This window comes from Peromyscus maniculatus, chromosome 1 (genome assembly GCF_049852395.1).
Source record: "Peromyscus maniculatus bairdii isolate BWxNUB_F1_BW_parent chromosome 1, HU_Pman_BW_mat_3.1, whole genome shotgun sequence".
NCBI classification, from domain to species: domain Eukaryota; kingdom Metazoa; phylum Chordata; class Mammalia; order Rodentia; family Cricetidae; genus Peromyscus; species Peromyscus maniculatus.
In genome coordinates, this window is record NC_134852.1 from 192,990,319 (window position 1) to 193,007,202 (window position 16,884).

Sequence of the window (16,884 nt, forward strand, 5' to 3'; positions counted from 1 at the left end):
TACAAAGCCTGACGATCTGAGTTTGATCCCCGAGATCTACATAGTAGGAGGAGAGAACCCACTCCTGCAAATTGCCCTCCACCTGCAGGTGCATAAACTACACAAATTAATACAAGTAAAAACCGATGGACTTTATATGGAAGAAAATGGATACAGTCATAAACTGGTTTGAGCCATTTCTCAGTGAGAGAATCAGAAGAGGGTGGTTCCTTCTAAGGAGTGTTTGCCACCATCCTTGTGCGTGGACAGAAACAAACGACTGTGATTTTGTTGGAGCACATCAGATTTGATCCCCATATTACACGCAGGCGAAACTAACCTAATTCTCTGTTTAGGAGTATGAAAGTCAGGCACAGAAGGATATATCCATTTCAGATGTGAACTCTATCACTGCACAAAGGATTAATTCTGTCAGTTTTCTGAGAAAGGTAATGACAGCTTGATATTGTCAATGTTTTTATTTACTTGTCTAAGAACCCATCTGCTGGGCACACGGCAGATACTGTTCTCAGAGAGCTGGAGGGACAGCTCTCTTCAGATCTCCTTTTCAGTTTACTTCATCACCAAGAACAAACTGTGAGAGCGCAGACCCAGCTCCTGTTTAAGCGAGAAAGTTACAGTGTCATCCTCCTCCCGCATCCTAATTAACTCTGCACTTTAAAAACAAGGCTTAGGATGTGCCCTCATAACGAGTTTGCCATATTGGAAAATAGAGAAATGTGCTTGCTCCCGAGGAAAGAGAACTCTTCTCATTTTACTCCTTCTGGGACATCCAAGAGGGAGGTGAGCTGGTTCTACCCAGGGCCAAGGGAGTAATTGCTGAGGATGCCTGAAAGGCATAAGCCAATCCTAGGAAGGAGCCTTAAAAAAGCTGTGTGGCTGTGTAGTTAGATGTAAACCTGTGCCAAGACTGTCATCCGAGGTTAATGTAAACCTACAAGTTTGGCAGGTTCACAGTACTAGAGTTACAGATAATGGAAAATGTTTACCCTGGAGACCTATTAGGTCTGTAGATTCTTAACCCTTAGCCTCACCGGAGTGTCTGACAGTGTTTGCTGGGTGTTGTTGAGGATTATCTGAGTTCCATGGGACATGAGTTATGTGCACTAGATTTTTACCGTTGGATTGGCATCAGTGTAGCCCCCAAGGCTGGGGCTACAGCTGTAAGGAGTACAGTCCCAGCTAGCTCAAGCATCACTAGGTCATGTTTTGCTGAAACGATAGCATCTAAAAGGCTAGTGCATTCTTCAGAGTGGTCCTTCAGTTTGTTTATCACTGAGTATCTGCTATGAGTCTTGACCTCCCGAAATTTATATTCTAGAAGAAGCCATATAATAAAAATAAATCATATTTGAAAGAATTAAACATGTTAGGGAAAAGAGTAGAAAATGAGGATATGAGGTTCTCTCTCTCTCTCTCTCTCTCTCTCTGTGTGTGTGTGTGTGTTTGGGGGGTGCACATGTAAATAAGGTGGCCAAGAAAGGAAGCCCACAGGAACAGTTGGATAGTAACTCACCACTTGTTCATTTAAGCCTGAACTGGGTGGGGGAGACAGGTAACATTCCAGGTAACAGAAATCTACGTGTTTGAAAACTCAAGTGAATCCCATCTGTCTTATGGGAGAAGCAGCAAGGAGCCCAGTCTCACAGGGTGCCAAGGGAGATGAAAGAGAGGTCTGGTTCAATTTCAAGGGAACAGTTTGTTTTATCCATTCTCTGCCACCACTCTATTCCCTCAACAATTCAAGCAGGTAACCAACCAAGCTTCAGATTGCACTGTCTCCAGGGTGACGTGCGGCAGGACAGAAAGCTGAGCATTGCCAATCCTACTTTCTGGTTTCATGTCTGAAAGCCTAAATCTATTATGAAGACTAGAGTTCAAGGAGGGGGAAAGAGTTTCCCGAGACTACTGTAGTCTTTAGAAGAACAGAGACCTGGGCCAGGAATAGTGGTACATAACTGTAATCCTAGCACTTGGGAGGCTGAGTGAGGATTGCAAGTTCAAGGACAACCTGGATCACCTAAGCCAGCCTGTGCTGTATACTGAGACCCTGACTCAAATTATAAAAAGAAGAAAAAAAATCAAGGTTTATAGCAGCATCATTGAAGCTTTTGGCTCTGACTGACTCTCTTGCCATGCTGGGGAACAGGGACTTACAGTTAGCATGGAATGGGCTTGAGGGAAACACAGGGGCAGGGTTCTCCCAGTCTGCAGGTCAAGGTGATTTGTGTTGGTTCCTAGGGCTGTTGTAGAGATGAGCACCCAGGACTGCCTTTTTTCTTAGCAAAGACTCATTCTGGCACCACAGACCATGAGTTGGGTGGGAAAACTGAGCAAGGGATTTGGATAAGATGAAAGGAACAAGAAAGGGAGAGGTGTAGAAGGAATCTGCTTTGGCATAAAATATAGAGAACAAAACACCTGTGTTTTGAGGATGGTTTGAATAATAGTAGAAATAGCCATATTTCCACTTACCTGACTCCCTTCCTACCCACTGTTTGAAAAATCGAGGGGCAAAATACACAGTGCAAATTGTAAATACATAGCCTTAAAACAGAAACACTCCATTTCTTTTAACTTCTGGATTTTTCTTTAGGTGAGACGGTTGATAATGAAAAGAATCATCAAAGTCAGCAAATTTAACTTGTCCGATATCGTGGCTGACTATGAAGAAATTGTATCTACAAGGTACTTTAAAATTATTAAATGTGAAATTAAAGCCTTAAGCTACTATCTTCAGGATCCTCTGGTGTGGTGATATATTGTGTACCCTAATAAAATTTGCCTGAAGATCAGAAAACAGAACAAGCCACTAGGTTAAACATAGATGCCAGGCAGTGATGGCACACACCTTTAATCCAAATGGATCTCTGTGAGTTCAAAGCCACCCTGGACTACATGAGATTGACTCAGTCTAGGAGAGGAACAGAGCCAGGCAGTGGTAGCACATGCCTTTAATCCCAGCACTAAGAAGGCTGGATGGAGAAAGGCATATATAAGGTTGAGGAGACAGAAACTACAGCTTTTCAGGCTGAGGAGTCCTAGAGCTAAGATGTGGCAGTGGTTTGTTCCTTTGTCTCTGTGATCTTCAGGCAAATTTTAATAGGGTACAATATATAACCACATTCTAGGTTCTCTATATTTTATAAATATTATGTCACATGCCAAAATGCAGTGATGTGTTTATCTAAGTTGTTCTATTACCAATCAAGCCTTGGAAGTCAAATATTGGGGTGAAAACCTGATGGATCAAAGAAGCAGCAGAGGAGGAATGACCAGCTGACCTTCTCTCCACACTTCTCAGATCCAAGAGACTGTGAAATATCTAAGTCTTGCCCTACTCCTTCCTGGAATCTTCTCTATCTGTATTCCTGGCTTCTCTATGGCTAATTCCAGTCAGCTAGTCACTGGCTCCACCCCCAAGGTTAACTTTATTAGCACAGTCTCAGGGTATCACAGTGCAATCAAATATCCCACAATATTTTCCCCTTTTAATCTAAATAAAAAGGAAAGGCTTCAACTCTACATAGTAAAGCTATATGCAATAGGAACAATTGTCAAATAAGAATTACATTCACGATGTCAAGTCCATTTGTATTTGGCAAATATGGAGAAATTACTTATTATCTAGTCTTGATAAACCCAAAGTTTTATACCTAAATTACTTTCTATCATAACTTATATTACCAGCCAAAATTATCCTTTTAGATCTTAAGACATTTTCTTAAATAAACAACTTAAGCTTGTATGTCTCTCAAACTTATCAACTTTAGATCTCTTTTGTAACTTTTTTTTCTGAATTTGGCAACAAAGAAAATTGTAGCTATCATCTTCAACCCCCATCAGAGACCCGAGAATGATAAAATATACCTAAATAAATAGGAAGTGCAGAGCAAACAACTTCTAAAACTATAGAAATGACACAGGCAGGCATCCATCTTCAGTCTACAGGCTAGAATATCTGACAAACTTTTCTGTGAAGTAGGAATTTTGAAGGGCTGTCCTACCCTGTCTCAGCAAAGTTCATCAGTTGCCTTCTTTTGTATCCTGCTTGTCCAATTTGGAATTGCAGAATACTGTCAACAGTTAAGGCAAGGGCATTTCTTGCCCAGTGGCTAACTTTGCCACAATGAAAGCAAACTCCATATGGAGGTTCTTTGATGTCCATTATCCTTGGTGCTGCCAGGAGCAGACATATCTCACTGTCATGAAAAGTCTTATGTTATTAAAATATCTTAAATGCCATATTCTGAAGATCTCTGAAGTGTTTGAAGACAACCTATCTAAAATATATGTTTAACCTTGAAAACATGTCTAACATGACTACAAATTTGATTGTTATAGATGATTAACTATTAATCTGCATTTCTTAATTATCCTAAACAGTTTATAATAATAGCTTTCAAGGACTAGAACTTTACATCACATTTTTAAATGAGCTGCATAAGTACAATACCTTAAACAAGAGTAGAAACATACATATAGTATGTTGTAACAAAAATAACCTTAAATTTGTATCAGTATACAAAAATCCATACCAATGCAACTTCTTTGTGACTAGTAGTTTCTTTTTAGTAGATTCAATAAATTACTCTTTTATCCTATCATTCCTATATCTTCCCTTTTTCCCCACTAGATAGGAGAGAAAAAAGGATAGAGAAAAGAAAAAGAAGAAAGAAATCCCTTAATCCAACCTTTTTTGTTTAGTTTCTTCCATGACCATAACCAATAACAACTTGCAACTGACCCCCCTAAAAATGTCAAACATACATAACCCACTAAATGACCAAAAACCACCTACCCTACCTCTCGGGAATGTGGGTATCATGTTCTTAAAATTACTTCCTGTTGTCTGGGATTGACAGCATCTTTAGGGGACTGTGAGAAAACTGGGATAATGGTCAAGTCCTGGGAGAGCTAGCTATATCATTTGTTGTCCAGTCTGTGTGATGGGTCAGTGCAGGGCTTACTGAAGTCCTGGCTGGAGTAGTCTGTGAGCTGAACCATCTCAGCTAGCTACTTTGAAGTTGTTTTGGATACAGATTTTTGGTTTTTGGTTTTTGGTTTTTTGAGACAGGGTTTCTTTGTGTAGTTTTGGTGCCTGTCTTGGATCTCACTCTGTAGATTAGGCTGGCCTCGAACTCGCAGAGATCTGCCTGGCTCTGTCTCCCGAGTGCTGGGATTAAAGGTGTGTGCCACCACTGCCCAGCTTGGATGCAGATTTTTGAGGAAACTGCAACAGAGGCATTCTGAAAGGCTGGATCACCTGGGCTATGTTTGAGATTAAAAAAGCATCTGTCAACTTTATAAGTCCCTTTGGACTGCATAAACAAACTGTGATATAAATCTCCATCCATGCCATATGAAAGGATGGCATGTAATAATAAGTCATGAGGACTCTGTAGCCAACAATATTTATCATGCCTCTTTCAGTCTCAGAGCTGTTCCCATGTCAATGGATCAGCATATACATCACCTGTCTTGTAGATTTTCTTGGTTTCTTCCTTTATGTTCGAAGCCAAGAATTTTAAGGTCTTTATTAATTATGAAAAAAATCCATAGCTTTTCATTTCCTATGGAAACAAAAGCAATATTTCTCTCCCAATGTAACACATTTTGGTTTCTGTTCTGAGGTCAACACATCTTTAAAATATACAGACTGATTTAATTCAGTAGTTTTTTCTAGTATCCAATGTCTCTCTGCAGCTGTCGATCCTTTTTCATTAGTGTTTAAAAAATTAAAGTTATTAAAGCACAATGTGTCTATCCCTGGGGGGGTCTTCATTGTCTGTTTCTGTTTATTAAGCATGTCTTTTAAGGTGGGACTAGATCTTTCTATAACTGCATTTCCTGTAGGATTGTGTGGTATACTTGTAATATGATTTATGTTGGAATATGCAAAAAAATTCATTTTTCTAGAGACATATGCTAGAGCACTGTTACTCTTGTACAGATATTCTCACAATGGCCATAAATTCCAGTAAATGTATAGTTATAGAATCAGCCTTTTCAGAACTTAAAACAGTTGCCCATTAAAATCCTGAATATGGCCGGGTGGTGGCGGCGGTGGCAGCGGCGGCAGCGCACGCCTTTAATCCCAGCACTCGGGAGGCAGAGCCAGGCAGATCTCTGTGAGTTCAAGGCTAGCCTGGGCTACAAAGTGAGTTCCAGGAAAGGCACAAAGCTACACAGAGAAACCCTGTCTCAAAAAACCAAAAAAAAAAAAATCCTGAATATGTATGTATTGTATGGTATGGTACACATACTTTAATTTTTCCAAAGTTTGCAAAATGATACACATCCATTTGCCAAATGTCATTTCTTTGAGTATCCTTTGGGTTGCTTCCTGTAGGTAGTGGAGGTTTAAATCCTCTTATTTCTAGGATAATAGGAATTGAACTTATACCTGAGAATTCAAAATTTTCCATGCCATCTAAACACCTTATTCTATCTTAGTAAGGCCAGCTAACTAGAGTTTGGTTATACAAAAGACAAGTAGGATATTTTCTTATAATTTCTTTGGCTTGTTGCCAAGTGATAGGAGAATCTTTCTTCAAACCGTTACTATTAACATGGTGTTTCTTATGAAATTCTAGGGCTTCTAGCATATTTCCTACCATTAACTGATTAATTTCATTATTACCTTGTGTTGGATGGCCTGGTAGACCCGATTGGGATCTGATATGTGTTATATACAAAAAACAATTTCTATTTCTGATTTTTTTGTATTTTATTTATTATTATTATTATTATTATTATTATTATTATTTATTTTACAATAATATTCAGTTCTACATAACAGCCACAGATTCCCTTGTTCTCCCCCTTCCTGCCCCCCTCCCCTTCCCCCCAGCCCACCCCCATTACCACCACCTCCAGATCAAGGCCACCCCCGAGGACTGAGATTGACCTGATAGACTCAGTCCAGGCAGGTCCAGTCCCCTCCTCCCAGATTGAGCCAAGCGTCCCTGCATAAGTCCCAGGTTTCAAACAGCTGTCTCATGCAGCGAGCCCAGGACCTGGCACCACTGCCCAGATGCCTCCCAAACAGATCAAGCCAATCAACCGTCTCACCCATTCAGAGGGCCTGATCCAGTTGGGGGCCCCTCAGCCTTTGGTTCATAGTCATGTGTTTCCATTCGTTTGGCTATCTGTCCCCGTGCTTTATCCAACCTTGGTTTCAACAATTCTCGCTCAAATAAACCCTCCTCTTTCTCACTAATTAGACTCCCAGAGCTCCACCCGGGGCCTAGCCGTGGATGTCTGCATCCAGATTCCTCAGTACTTGGATGGGGTTTCCGGCACAACTATTAGGGTGTTTGGCCATCCCATCACCAGAGTAGGTCAGTCCCGGCTGTCTCTCGGCCATTGCCAGCAGTCTTTTGTGGGGGCATCTTTGTGGATTTCTGTGGGCCTCTTTAGCACTTTGTTTCTTCCTTTTCTCGGGTGGTTTTCATTTACCATGGTCTCCTATTCCTTGTTCTCCCTCTCTGTTCTTGATCCAACTGGGATCTCCCGCTCTCTTTCCCTCAACCCTCACCGTTCATTGCTCCCACTCATGTCCAGGCTGTTCATGTAGATCTCATCCATTTCTCCGTCATTGGGTAATCCCCGTGTCTTTCTTGGGGTCCTGTTTTCCAGGTAGCCTCACTGGTGATATGAGTAGCAGTCCAGTCATCCTTGTTCCACATCTAGTATCCTCCTATGAGTGAGTACATACCATATTTGTCTTTCTGAGTCTGGGTTACCTCACTCAGGATGATTTTTTCTAGATCCATCCATTTGCCTGCAAACCTCATGATGTCATTGTTTTTCTCTGCTGAGTAGTATTCCATTGTGTATATGTGCCACAATTTATTTATCCATTCTTCAGTTGAAGGGCATCTAGGTTGTTTCCAGGTTTTGGCTATTACAAACAATGCTGATATAAACATAGCTGAGCAAGTGCTCTTGTGGTATGATTGAGCATTTCTTGGGTATATGCCCAAGAGTAGTATAGCTGGATCTTGGGGGAGATTGATTCCCAATTTTCTAAGAAAGCGCCATATTGATTTCCAAAGTGGTTGTACAAGCTTGCATTCCCACCAGCAGTGGAGGAGAGTTCCCCGAGTTCCACATCCTCTCCAGCATAAAGTGTCCTCAGTGTTTTTGATCTTAGCCATTCTGACAGGCATAAGGTGGTATCTCAGAGTTGTTTTGATTTGCATTTCCCTGATGATTAGGGATGTTGAGCAATTCCTTAAATGTCTTTCAGCCATTTGAGTTTCCTCTGTTGAGAATTCTCTGTTTAGTTCTATAGCCCATTTCTTAATTGGACTGTTGGTCGTTTTGATGTCTAATTTCTTGAGTTCCTTATATATTCTGTATATCAGTCCTCTGTCAGATGTGGGGTTGGTGAAGATCTTTTCCCATTCTGTAGGCTGTTGCTTTGCCTTGTTGACCGTATCCTTTGCTCTACAAAAGCTTCTCAGTTTCAAGAGGTCCCATTGATTGATTATTTCTCTCAATGTCTGTGCTACTGGTGTTATATTTAGGAAGTGATCTCCTATGCCAATGTGTTCAAGACTACTTCCTACTTAATCTTCTAGCAGGTTCAGAGTAGCTGGATTTATGTTGAGGTCCTTGATCCACTTGGACTTAAGTTTTGTGCATGGTGACAGATATGGATCTATTTGCAGCCTTCTACATGTTGATATCCAGTTATGCCAGCACCATTTGTTGAAGATGCTTTGTTTTTTCCATTGTATACTTTTGGCTTCTTTGTCAAAAATTATATGTTCATAGGTGTGTGGGTTAATGTCAGGGTCTTCAATTCGATTCCATTGGTCCACATGTCAGTTTTTATGCCAATACCAAGCTGTTTTTATTACTGTAGCTTTATAGTAGAGCTTGAAGTCTGGGATTGTGATGCCTCCAGAGGTTGTTTTATTGTACAGGATTCTTTTGGCTATCCTGGGTTTTTTTGTTTTTCCATATGAAGTTGAGTATTATTCTTTCCAGGTCTGTGAAGAATTGTGTTGGTATTTTGATGGGGATTGCATTGAATCTGTAGATTGCTTTTGGTAAAATTGCCATTTTTACTATGTTGGTCCTGCCTATCCATGAGCATGGGAGATCTTTCCATTTTCTGACATCTTCTTCAATTTCTTTTTTCAGGGACTTAAAGTTCTTGTCATACAGGTCCTTCACTTGCTTGGTTAGTGTTACCCCAAGGTATTTTATGTCATTTGTGGCTATTGTAAAGGGTGATGTATCTCTGATTTCCTTCTCAGCTTCTTTGTCCATTGTATATAGGAGGGCTACTGATTTTTTTTTTTAGTTGATCTTGTATCCTGCTATGTTGCTGAAGGTGTTTATAAGCTTTATCAGTTCCTGGGTGGAATCTTTGGGGTCACTCAAGTATACTATCATGTCATCTGCAAATAGGGAAAGCTTGATTTCTTCCTTTCCAGTTTGTATCCCCGTAATCTCCTTATGTTGTCTTATTGCTCTGGCTAGAACTTCAAGTACTATATTGAATAAGTATGGGGAGAGTGGACAGCCTTGCCTCGTTCCTGATTTTAGTGGAATTTCTTTGAGTTTCTCTCCATTTAATTTGATGTTGGCTGTTGGCTTGCTGTAAATTGCCTTTATTTTTTAATTTTATTTATTTATTTATTTATTTATTTATTTATTTATTTATTTATTTATTTATTTATTTATTTTTATTTTTCGAGACAGGGTTTCTCTGTGTAGCTTTGTGCCTTTCCTGGAACCCACTTTGTAGCCCAGGCTGGCCTCGAACTCATAGAGATCCACCTGGCTCTGCCTCCCGAGTGCTGAGATTAAAGGCGTGCGCCACCACCGCCCGGCGCTCCAAGACTTTTATCATGAAGGGGTGTTGGATTTTGTCAAATGCCTTTTCTGCATCTAGTGAGATGATCATGTGGTTTTTTTTTTTCTTTGAGTTTGTTTATATGGTGTATTACATTGACGAACTTTTGTATGTTGAACCACCCTTGGATCCCTGGGATGAAGCCTACTTGATCATGGTGGATAATTGTTCTGATGTGTTCTTGGAGTCTGTTTGCCAGTATTTTATTGAGTATTTTTTGCATCAATGTTCATGAGGGAGATCGGTCTGTAGTTCTCTTTCTTTGTTGTATCCTTGATTGGTTTGGGAATCAGGGTTATTGTAGCCTCATAGAAGGAGTTTGGTGATGTCCCTTCTGTTTCTGTTATGTGGAACAATTTAGAGAGTATTGGTATTAACTCTTCTTTGAAGATCTGGTAGAATTCTGCGCTGAAACCATCTGGTCCTGGGCTTTTTTTGGTTGGGAGACTTTTAATGACTGTTTCTATTTCCTTAGGGGTTATTGGACTATTTAAATAGTTCATCTGGTCTTGATTTAACTTAGGTATGTGGTACCTATCCAGAAAATTGTCCATTTCTTTTAGGTTTTCCAGTTTTGTGGAGTAGAGGTTTTTGAAATATGACCTGATAATTCTCTGGATTTCCTCAATGTCTGTTGTTATATCCCCCTTTTCATTTCTGATTTTGTTGATTTGGATTCTCTCTCTGTGTCTTTTGGTTAGTTTGGATAAGGGCTTGTCTATCTTGTTGATTTTCTCAAAGAACCAACTCTTTGTTTCATTAATTTTTTGTATTATTTTCTTAGTTTCTATTTTATTAATTTCACCTCTCACTTTGATAATTTCCTGGCGTCTATTCTTCCTGGGAGACTTTGCTTCTTCTTGTTCTAGAGCTTTCAGGTGTGCTGTTAAGTCACTAGTGTGAGATTTCTCCAACTTCTTTATGTGGGCATTTAGTGCTATGAATTTCCCTCTTAGCACTGCTTTCATAGTGTCCCATAAGTTTGGGTATGTGGTGTCTTCATTTTTGTTGATCTTTAGGAAGTCTTTAATTTCTTTTTTTATTTCTTCCTTAACCCATTGGTGATTCAGTTGAGTATTACTCAGTTTCTTTGAGATTGTAGGTTTTCTGTAGTTTTTGTTGTTGTTGAAATCTAACTTTAAACCATGGTGGTCTGATAGAACACAGGAGGTTATTCCAATTGTTTTGTATCTGTTGAGATTTGCTTTGTGGCCAAGTATGTGGTCGATTTTAGAGAAAGTTCCATGGGGTGCTGAGAAGAAGGTATATTCTTTTTTGTTAGGATGGAATGTTCTGTAGATATCTATTAGGTCCATTTGGGTCATGACATCAGTTAAGTCCTTTATTTCTCTGTTAAGTTCCGATTTGGGAGATCTGTTCAGTGGTGAAAGTGGGGTGTTGAGACCTCCCACTATTAATGTGTGGGGTTTTATATATGGTTTAAGCTTTAGTAATGTTTCTTTTACATATGTGGGTGTCCTTGTGTTTGGGGCATAAATGTTCAGAATTGAAACTTCATCTTGGTGGATCTTTCCTGTGATGAGTATGTAATGCCCTTCTTGATCCCTTTTGATTGATTTTAGTTTAAAGTCTATTTTGTTGGATATCAGGATGGCTACCCCCGCTTGTTTCTTAAGACCATTTGATTGGAAGTCTTTTCCCAGCCTTTTATTCTTAGGTAGTATCTGTCTTTGAATTTGAGATGTGTTTCTTGTATGCAGCAGAAAGATGGGTCCTGCTTTCGTATCCATTCTGTAAGCCTATGTCTTTTTATAGGTGAATTAAGTCCATTGATATTAAGGGATATTAATGACCAGTAATTGTTCATCCCTGTTATTTTTGGTGGTAGCGTGTGTGTACTTCTTTTCTTTGGGGTTTACTGCTGTGGCTTTATCTATTGCCTGTGTTTTCAAGTGTGTGTCTGACTTCCTTCGGTTGGAATTTTCCTTCTAGTTTCTGTAGGGCTGGGTTTGTGGATAAGTATTGTTTGAATCTGGCTTTGTCTTGGAATGTCTTGTTCATTCCATCTATGATGATTGAAAGTTTTGCTGAATATACTAGTCTGGGCTGACACCCATGGTTTCTTAGTGTCTGCATTATATCTGTCCAGGTCCTTCTGGCTTTCAAAGTTCCCATTGAGAAATCAGGTGTTATTCTGATGGGTTTACCTTTATAGGTCACTTGGCCTTTTTCCTTTGCTGCTCTTAATATTCTTTCTTTATTCTGTACATTTAGTTGTTTAATTATTATGTGTCGAGGGGACTTTTTTGGGGGGTCTAGTCTGTTTGGTGTTCTATAGCCTTCTTGTATCTTCATAGGCATTTCCTTCTTTAATTTGGGAAAGTTTTCTTCTATGATTTTGTTGAATATATTTTCTGTGCCTTTGAGTTGGTATTCTTCACCTTCTTCTATCCCTATAATTCGTAGGTTTGGTCAAATTTCTTGGACATTTTGGTTCATGGCTTTGTTGGCTTTAGTGTTTTCTTTGACTGATGAATCTATTTCTTCTACTGTATCTTCAATGCCAGAGATCTTCTCTTCCATCTCTTGCATTCTGTTGGTTATACTTGCATCTGAAGTTCCCTATCTTTTACTCAGATTTTCTATTTCCAGCATTCCCTCTGTTTGTGTCTTCTTCATTTTTTCTATTTCCCTTTTCAGGTCTTGGACTGTTTCCTTTATTTGTTTCATTGCTTTTTCATGATTTTCTTTCAGTACTTTATTGTTTTCTTCCAGGACTTTATTGTTTTCTTCTAAATTGTTTGCCCTTTCCTCTAGTTGTTTACAGCGTTCTTCCCATTTTTTTGTCTTTTCCTCTCCACAAGCCTCTAACTTCTTCATGATGTTATTCATAAGGCTGTTTTCTTATGCTTCTTCCAATTTTTGATGTTCAGATCTAGATGTTGGAGGTGGGCTAGGTTCTGGTGATGCTGTATTGCTCTTCATTTTGTTGTATGTACTTCTGCCTTGAAGTCTGCCCATCTCCTTATGGTTTGTTCTTGGCCTTATCAGTGCACTTGTTTCAGACAGAGCTGACAGATTCAGGAATTTTCTCTCTCTTGTCCAGATGGGAGCTCCCTTGTCCAAATGGGAACTCCGGGGCAGGATGGAAGCTCCTATCTGGATGGGAAACTGGGGCAGGATGGGAGCTTTTGTCCAGACAGGAAGTCAGTGGTAGGATGGGCGCTCTTATCCTGAAGGGAAGTCCAGGGCAGGATGTGAGCTGTTGTCCAGAAGGGAAGTCCAGGGCAGAATGGGAGCCCTCTCTCTGGTCCAGAAGGGAAGTCGGGGGCAGGATGAGAGCTGGGGGCCGGTCTCTAAGTCTCAGGAAGTGGTTGGGGTCTCAGGCAGATGGGTGTGGGGGCAGGGCGTGGAGATTGCAGGGGCTGCCAGGGGCTTAGACAAGGGGATCCTTCCCAGTGGGGCTAGAAGGGGACCTGCCCCGTGGCCCGAACCTGGGGCCAAGTTGGCAGGTGTTCCCAGAAGTAGCTGGTGCCCAGGGATGGGGTCCGGGATGGGCCCAGATACTCACCTCTGGTCCAGAAGGGAAGTCGGGGACAGGATGAGAGCTGGGGGCCGGACCTATTTCTGATTATTTGTTGTAACTGAATAAATAACAAAATTATTTCTGAATCATCTGGAATAAGTTCAGTGGTTTCCATACATAAAACAACTCTCTGCATATTGAGAGTCAGAAACTATATTAAAAGGTTCTGAAAAATCTAGTAATACAATGAGAATAGCACATAATTCTGGTTTCTGAACTGAGTCATAAGGGCTTTGAACCATTTTACTTATTTTTCCTGACTTATAACCCACCTTTCCTAATTTATTTGCATCAATATAGAATGTAGGGGCTCCAGAAATTGGTGCCCCCTTTATTATATGAGGGAGAATCCAATTAGTTCTTTTTATAAACCGAAGTCTCTTACTTTTTGGGATATTTGTTATTAATGTCTCCCAAAAAATTACTACAAGTTCTTTGCCAATGTTCATTTTATGCCCATAATGAGGAAATTTCAGCATTATTAAAAGATACCACAATTTCAGCTGGGTCTGTTCCTGCTAATTGGTGAAGTCTCAATTTTCCTTTCAGAATCAATTCAGAAATCTTGTCTATATAGGTCTTTAATTTTTTACTCTGTGTGGCAAGAATATACATTATAAGATATTATCTTCTCTCTGCATAAGAATTCCTGTGGGAGAATGTGTAGAACGTAAAATCACCAGATTACAATCAAGCTCTGGATCCAAGTGATCCACATGTGCATCCTGTAATTTCTTTTCTACTAGGGCCAATTCTCTCTCAGTTGATAATTTTCTTGGACTATTTAAGTCCTTATCACATTGTAAGTTTTGAAATCAATGACTTAGTTCTTGAGTTGTTAATCTAACTGTGGGCCATAGCCAGTTAATATCTCCCAGCAATTTTTGAAAATCATAGAGTTTGTAATTGATCTCTACTGATTTGTACTTTCTGTCACTGAATTTTCTATGTTATACCCTAGGTAATTAATAGAATCTTCCCTGTATTTTTTCAGGAGCAATTTGTAATCCCCAATAAGGCAAACTTCTCTTTACTTCATCAAACATTTTTCCTAAGGTATCCATGTCTCAGATATCATCCATATAATGATTAATTACAGTTTGAGGAAACTTTATGAATTATTTCTAACAGCTGTTGTATAAAACATTGACACAAAGTGCCAAGACCCTCCATTGGTATCTTCTAACAGACTGACCATTATTATAAGTGGGCCCCATGAAGGCAAATTTTTCTCTATCCTGTTCTTGTAAAGGTATAGTTAAAAAAGAAAAAGCAGTCTTTTAAATCAATCACTATAATAGACCATCCCTTAGGTAATAAAGAAGGCAATGGAATTCCAAACTGTAAAGAGCCCATTGGCTAGATTGCCTTATTTATAGCTCTCAGATCTGTGACCATTATTCTTCGTTTTCCAGATTCTTTTTAATGACAAATATAGGAGAATTCAAAGGATTGGTAGAATCTTCAATATTTAGACCATTTAGCTGCTCCTGGACCAGATGTTCTAGTGCCTGTAATATTTCTGATGTCAAAAGCCATTGTTCCACCCAGACAGGTTTGTCAGTTAACCTTTAAAGGTAGAGCTGTTGGTATCTTTGAGAGACCAACAGCTGTTGTGTCCTGCTTATGTACAACCTGAATTGTCAGTTACTATTCTTTTTTTTTTTTTTTTTGGTTTTTCGAGACAGGGTTTCTCTGTGTAGCTTTGCGCCTTTCCTGGAACTCACTTGGTAGCCCAGGCTGGCCTCGAATTCACAGGGATCCGCCTGCCTCTGCCTCCCGAGTGCTGGGATTAAAGGCGTGTGCCACCACCGCCCGGCTACTATTCTTAATAATACCTTTTAATATTTCTCTCAGAATCATTCTTTATTTTATGGTTTGTTTCTGAGATTGGAAGAATGTTAATCTGTGTTTTCCATTGCTGTGACAAATCAAATCCCCATAAATTCATTGCTATGTTAGCCACATATGGCTTTAATTTTCCTATTTGTCTTTCTGGACCTATATACTCAACCCACTTTGTACTTTATTTTACCTGAGATAAAGTTCCAATCCCTAGATGCTGAATATTTACTTCCTGAAGAGGCCAATCAGGATGCCAAGATTTTGGTGAAATTACTGTTACCTCAGCACTTGTGTTTACCAAACCTTCAATTACAATGCATCTATTTGTATTTTTAGCTCAGTCTTTGATAATAGAAGTTTGACAAAATACTTCTTTTATGGTCTCCCCTGAATTTTTTGTTTTATCTAATGAAGTTGTCTGTAATACAGAGCAGTATGGTTTTGAAACAACAAGAATTAAGTCTTCTAATTGCTCTGTGGATGAGTTTCTCCAATGCTGACAGGGAACAATTAAACCAAATTTGATATTGGGGCCAACAAGAGGCACTGTAGATGTATCCAACAGTCTTATTAAATAAGAAACACAGAAACAATGTAAAAGAGAAAGCCGAGAGGTCAAAGCTCAGAGCTAAAATCTCACCCTTCCTCCTGCTGTCCCAGCTTCCCGAAAGAGAGCTATATCCTGTCTGTCCGTCTTTTTATATTATTTTGCTCTGCCTTCTCATTGGTTATAAACCCAAACACGTGACTGCCTCGTCACTGTCTGTATGTACAGCCCCCCAGGTCTTAAAGGCATATGTCTCCAATGCTGGCTGTATCCCTGAACACACAGAGATCTATGGGATTAAAGGTGTGTGCCTCCACCGCCACACTCTTGCTATGACCCCCGGGCAACTTTATTTATTAACATACAATCAAAATCACATTTCAGTACAATTAGAATACCACCACAAGGCACCTCAGTGCATTTCCCAATGGCAAAGGGTTACCTTCTTGCCCCTTGTTGATCAGCATTCGTTAGTCTAATGCCGGCCTTTGCCACACCTTCTGCACACTCCAGAAGGCTGAGGCCTTCTATTTGGATTATCTCTGAAAAAAAAAAAAAAAAAAAAAAAAAAAAACCACAAAACTTTGTTTCTATGAATGCCTGCCTACAAGTTTTTTTTTTAAGATGACCATGTTTACCACAATTAAAACATCTGACATTTTGATTTTTCTTGAAAATTTTTTTAAATTTAATTTAATTTTACAATAAAATTCAATTCTACATATCAGTCACGGATTACCTTGTTCTCCCCCTTCCTGCCCCCTTCTCCTTCCCCCCAGCACACCCCCCATTCTCACCTCCTCCAGGGCAAAGCCTCCCCCGAGGACTGAGATCAACCTGGTAGACTCAGTCCAGGCAGGTCCAGTCCCCTCCTCCCAGGCCGAGCCAAGCGACCCTGCATAAGCCCCAGGTTTCAAACAGCCAACTCATGCAATGAGCACAGGACCCGGTTCCCTTTGCCTGGGGTCCTCCCAAACAGATCAAGCCAATCAACTGTCTCACCCATTCAGAGAGCCTGATCCAGTTGGGGGCCCCTCATCCATTGGTTCATAGTTCATGTGTTTCCATTTG

The 16,884-nt window shown here is 39.9% G+C and overlaps 1 protein-coding gene across 3 annotated transcripts in view; it reads left to right on the forward strand.

Annotated features, from left to right (window-relative positions):
- Cc2d2b (coiled-coil and C2 domain containing 2B) overlaps nt 1-16,884 on the forward strand; it is a 110,651-nt gene that overhangs the window by 57,356 nt on the left and 36,411 nt on the right. For all 3 annotated transcript variants that reach the window (XM_042263452.2, XM_076563078.1, XM_076563079.1), the window contains exons 20-21: nt 336-428; nt 2,597-2,688. In XM_042263452.2, coding sequence (XP_042119386.2) covers nt 336-428; nt 2,597-2,688 — 185 coding nt within the window. The remainder of the gene's footprint in view (nt 1-335; nt 429-2,596; nt 2,689-16,884) is intronic.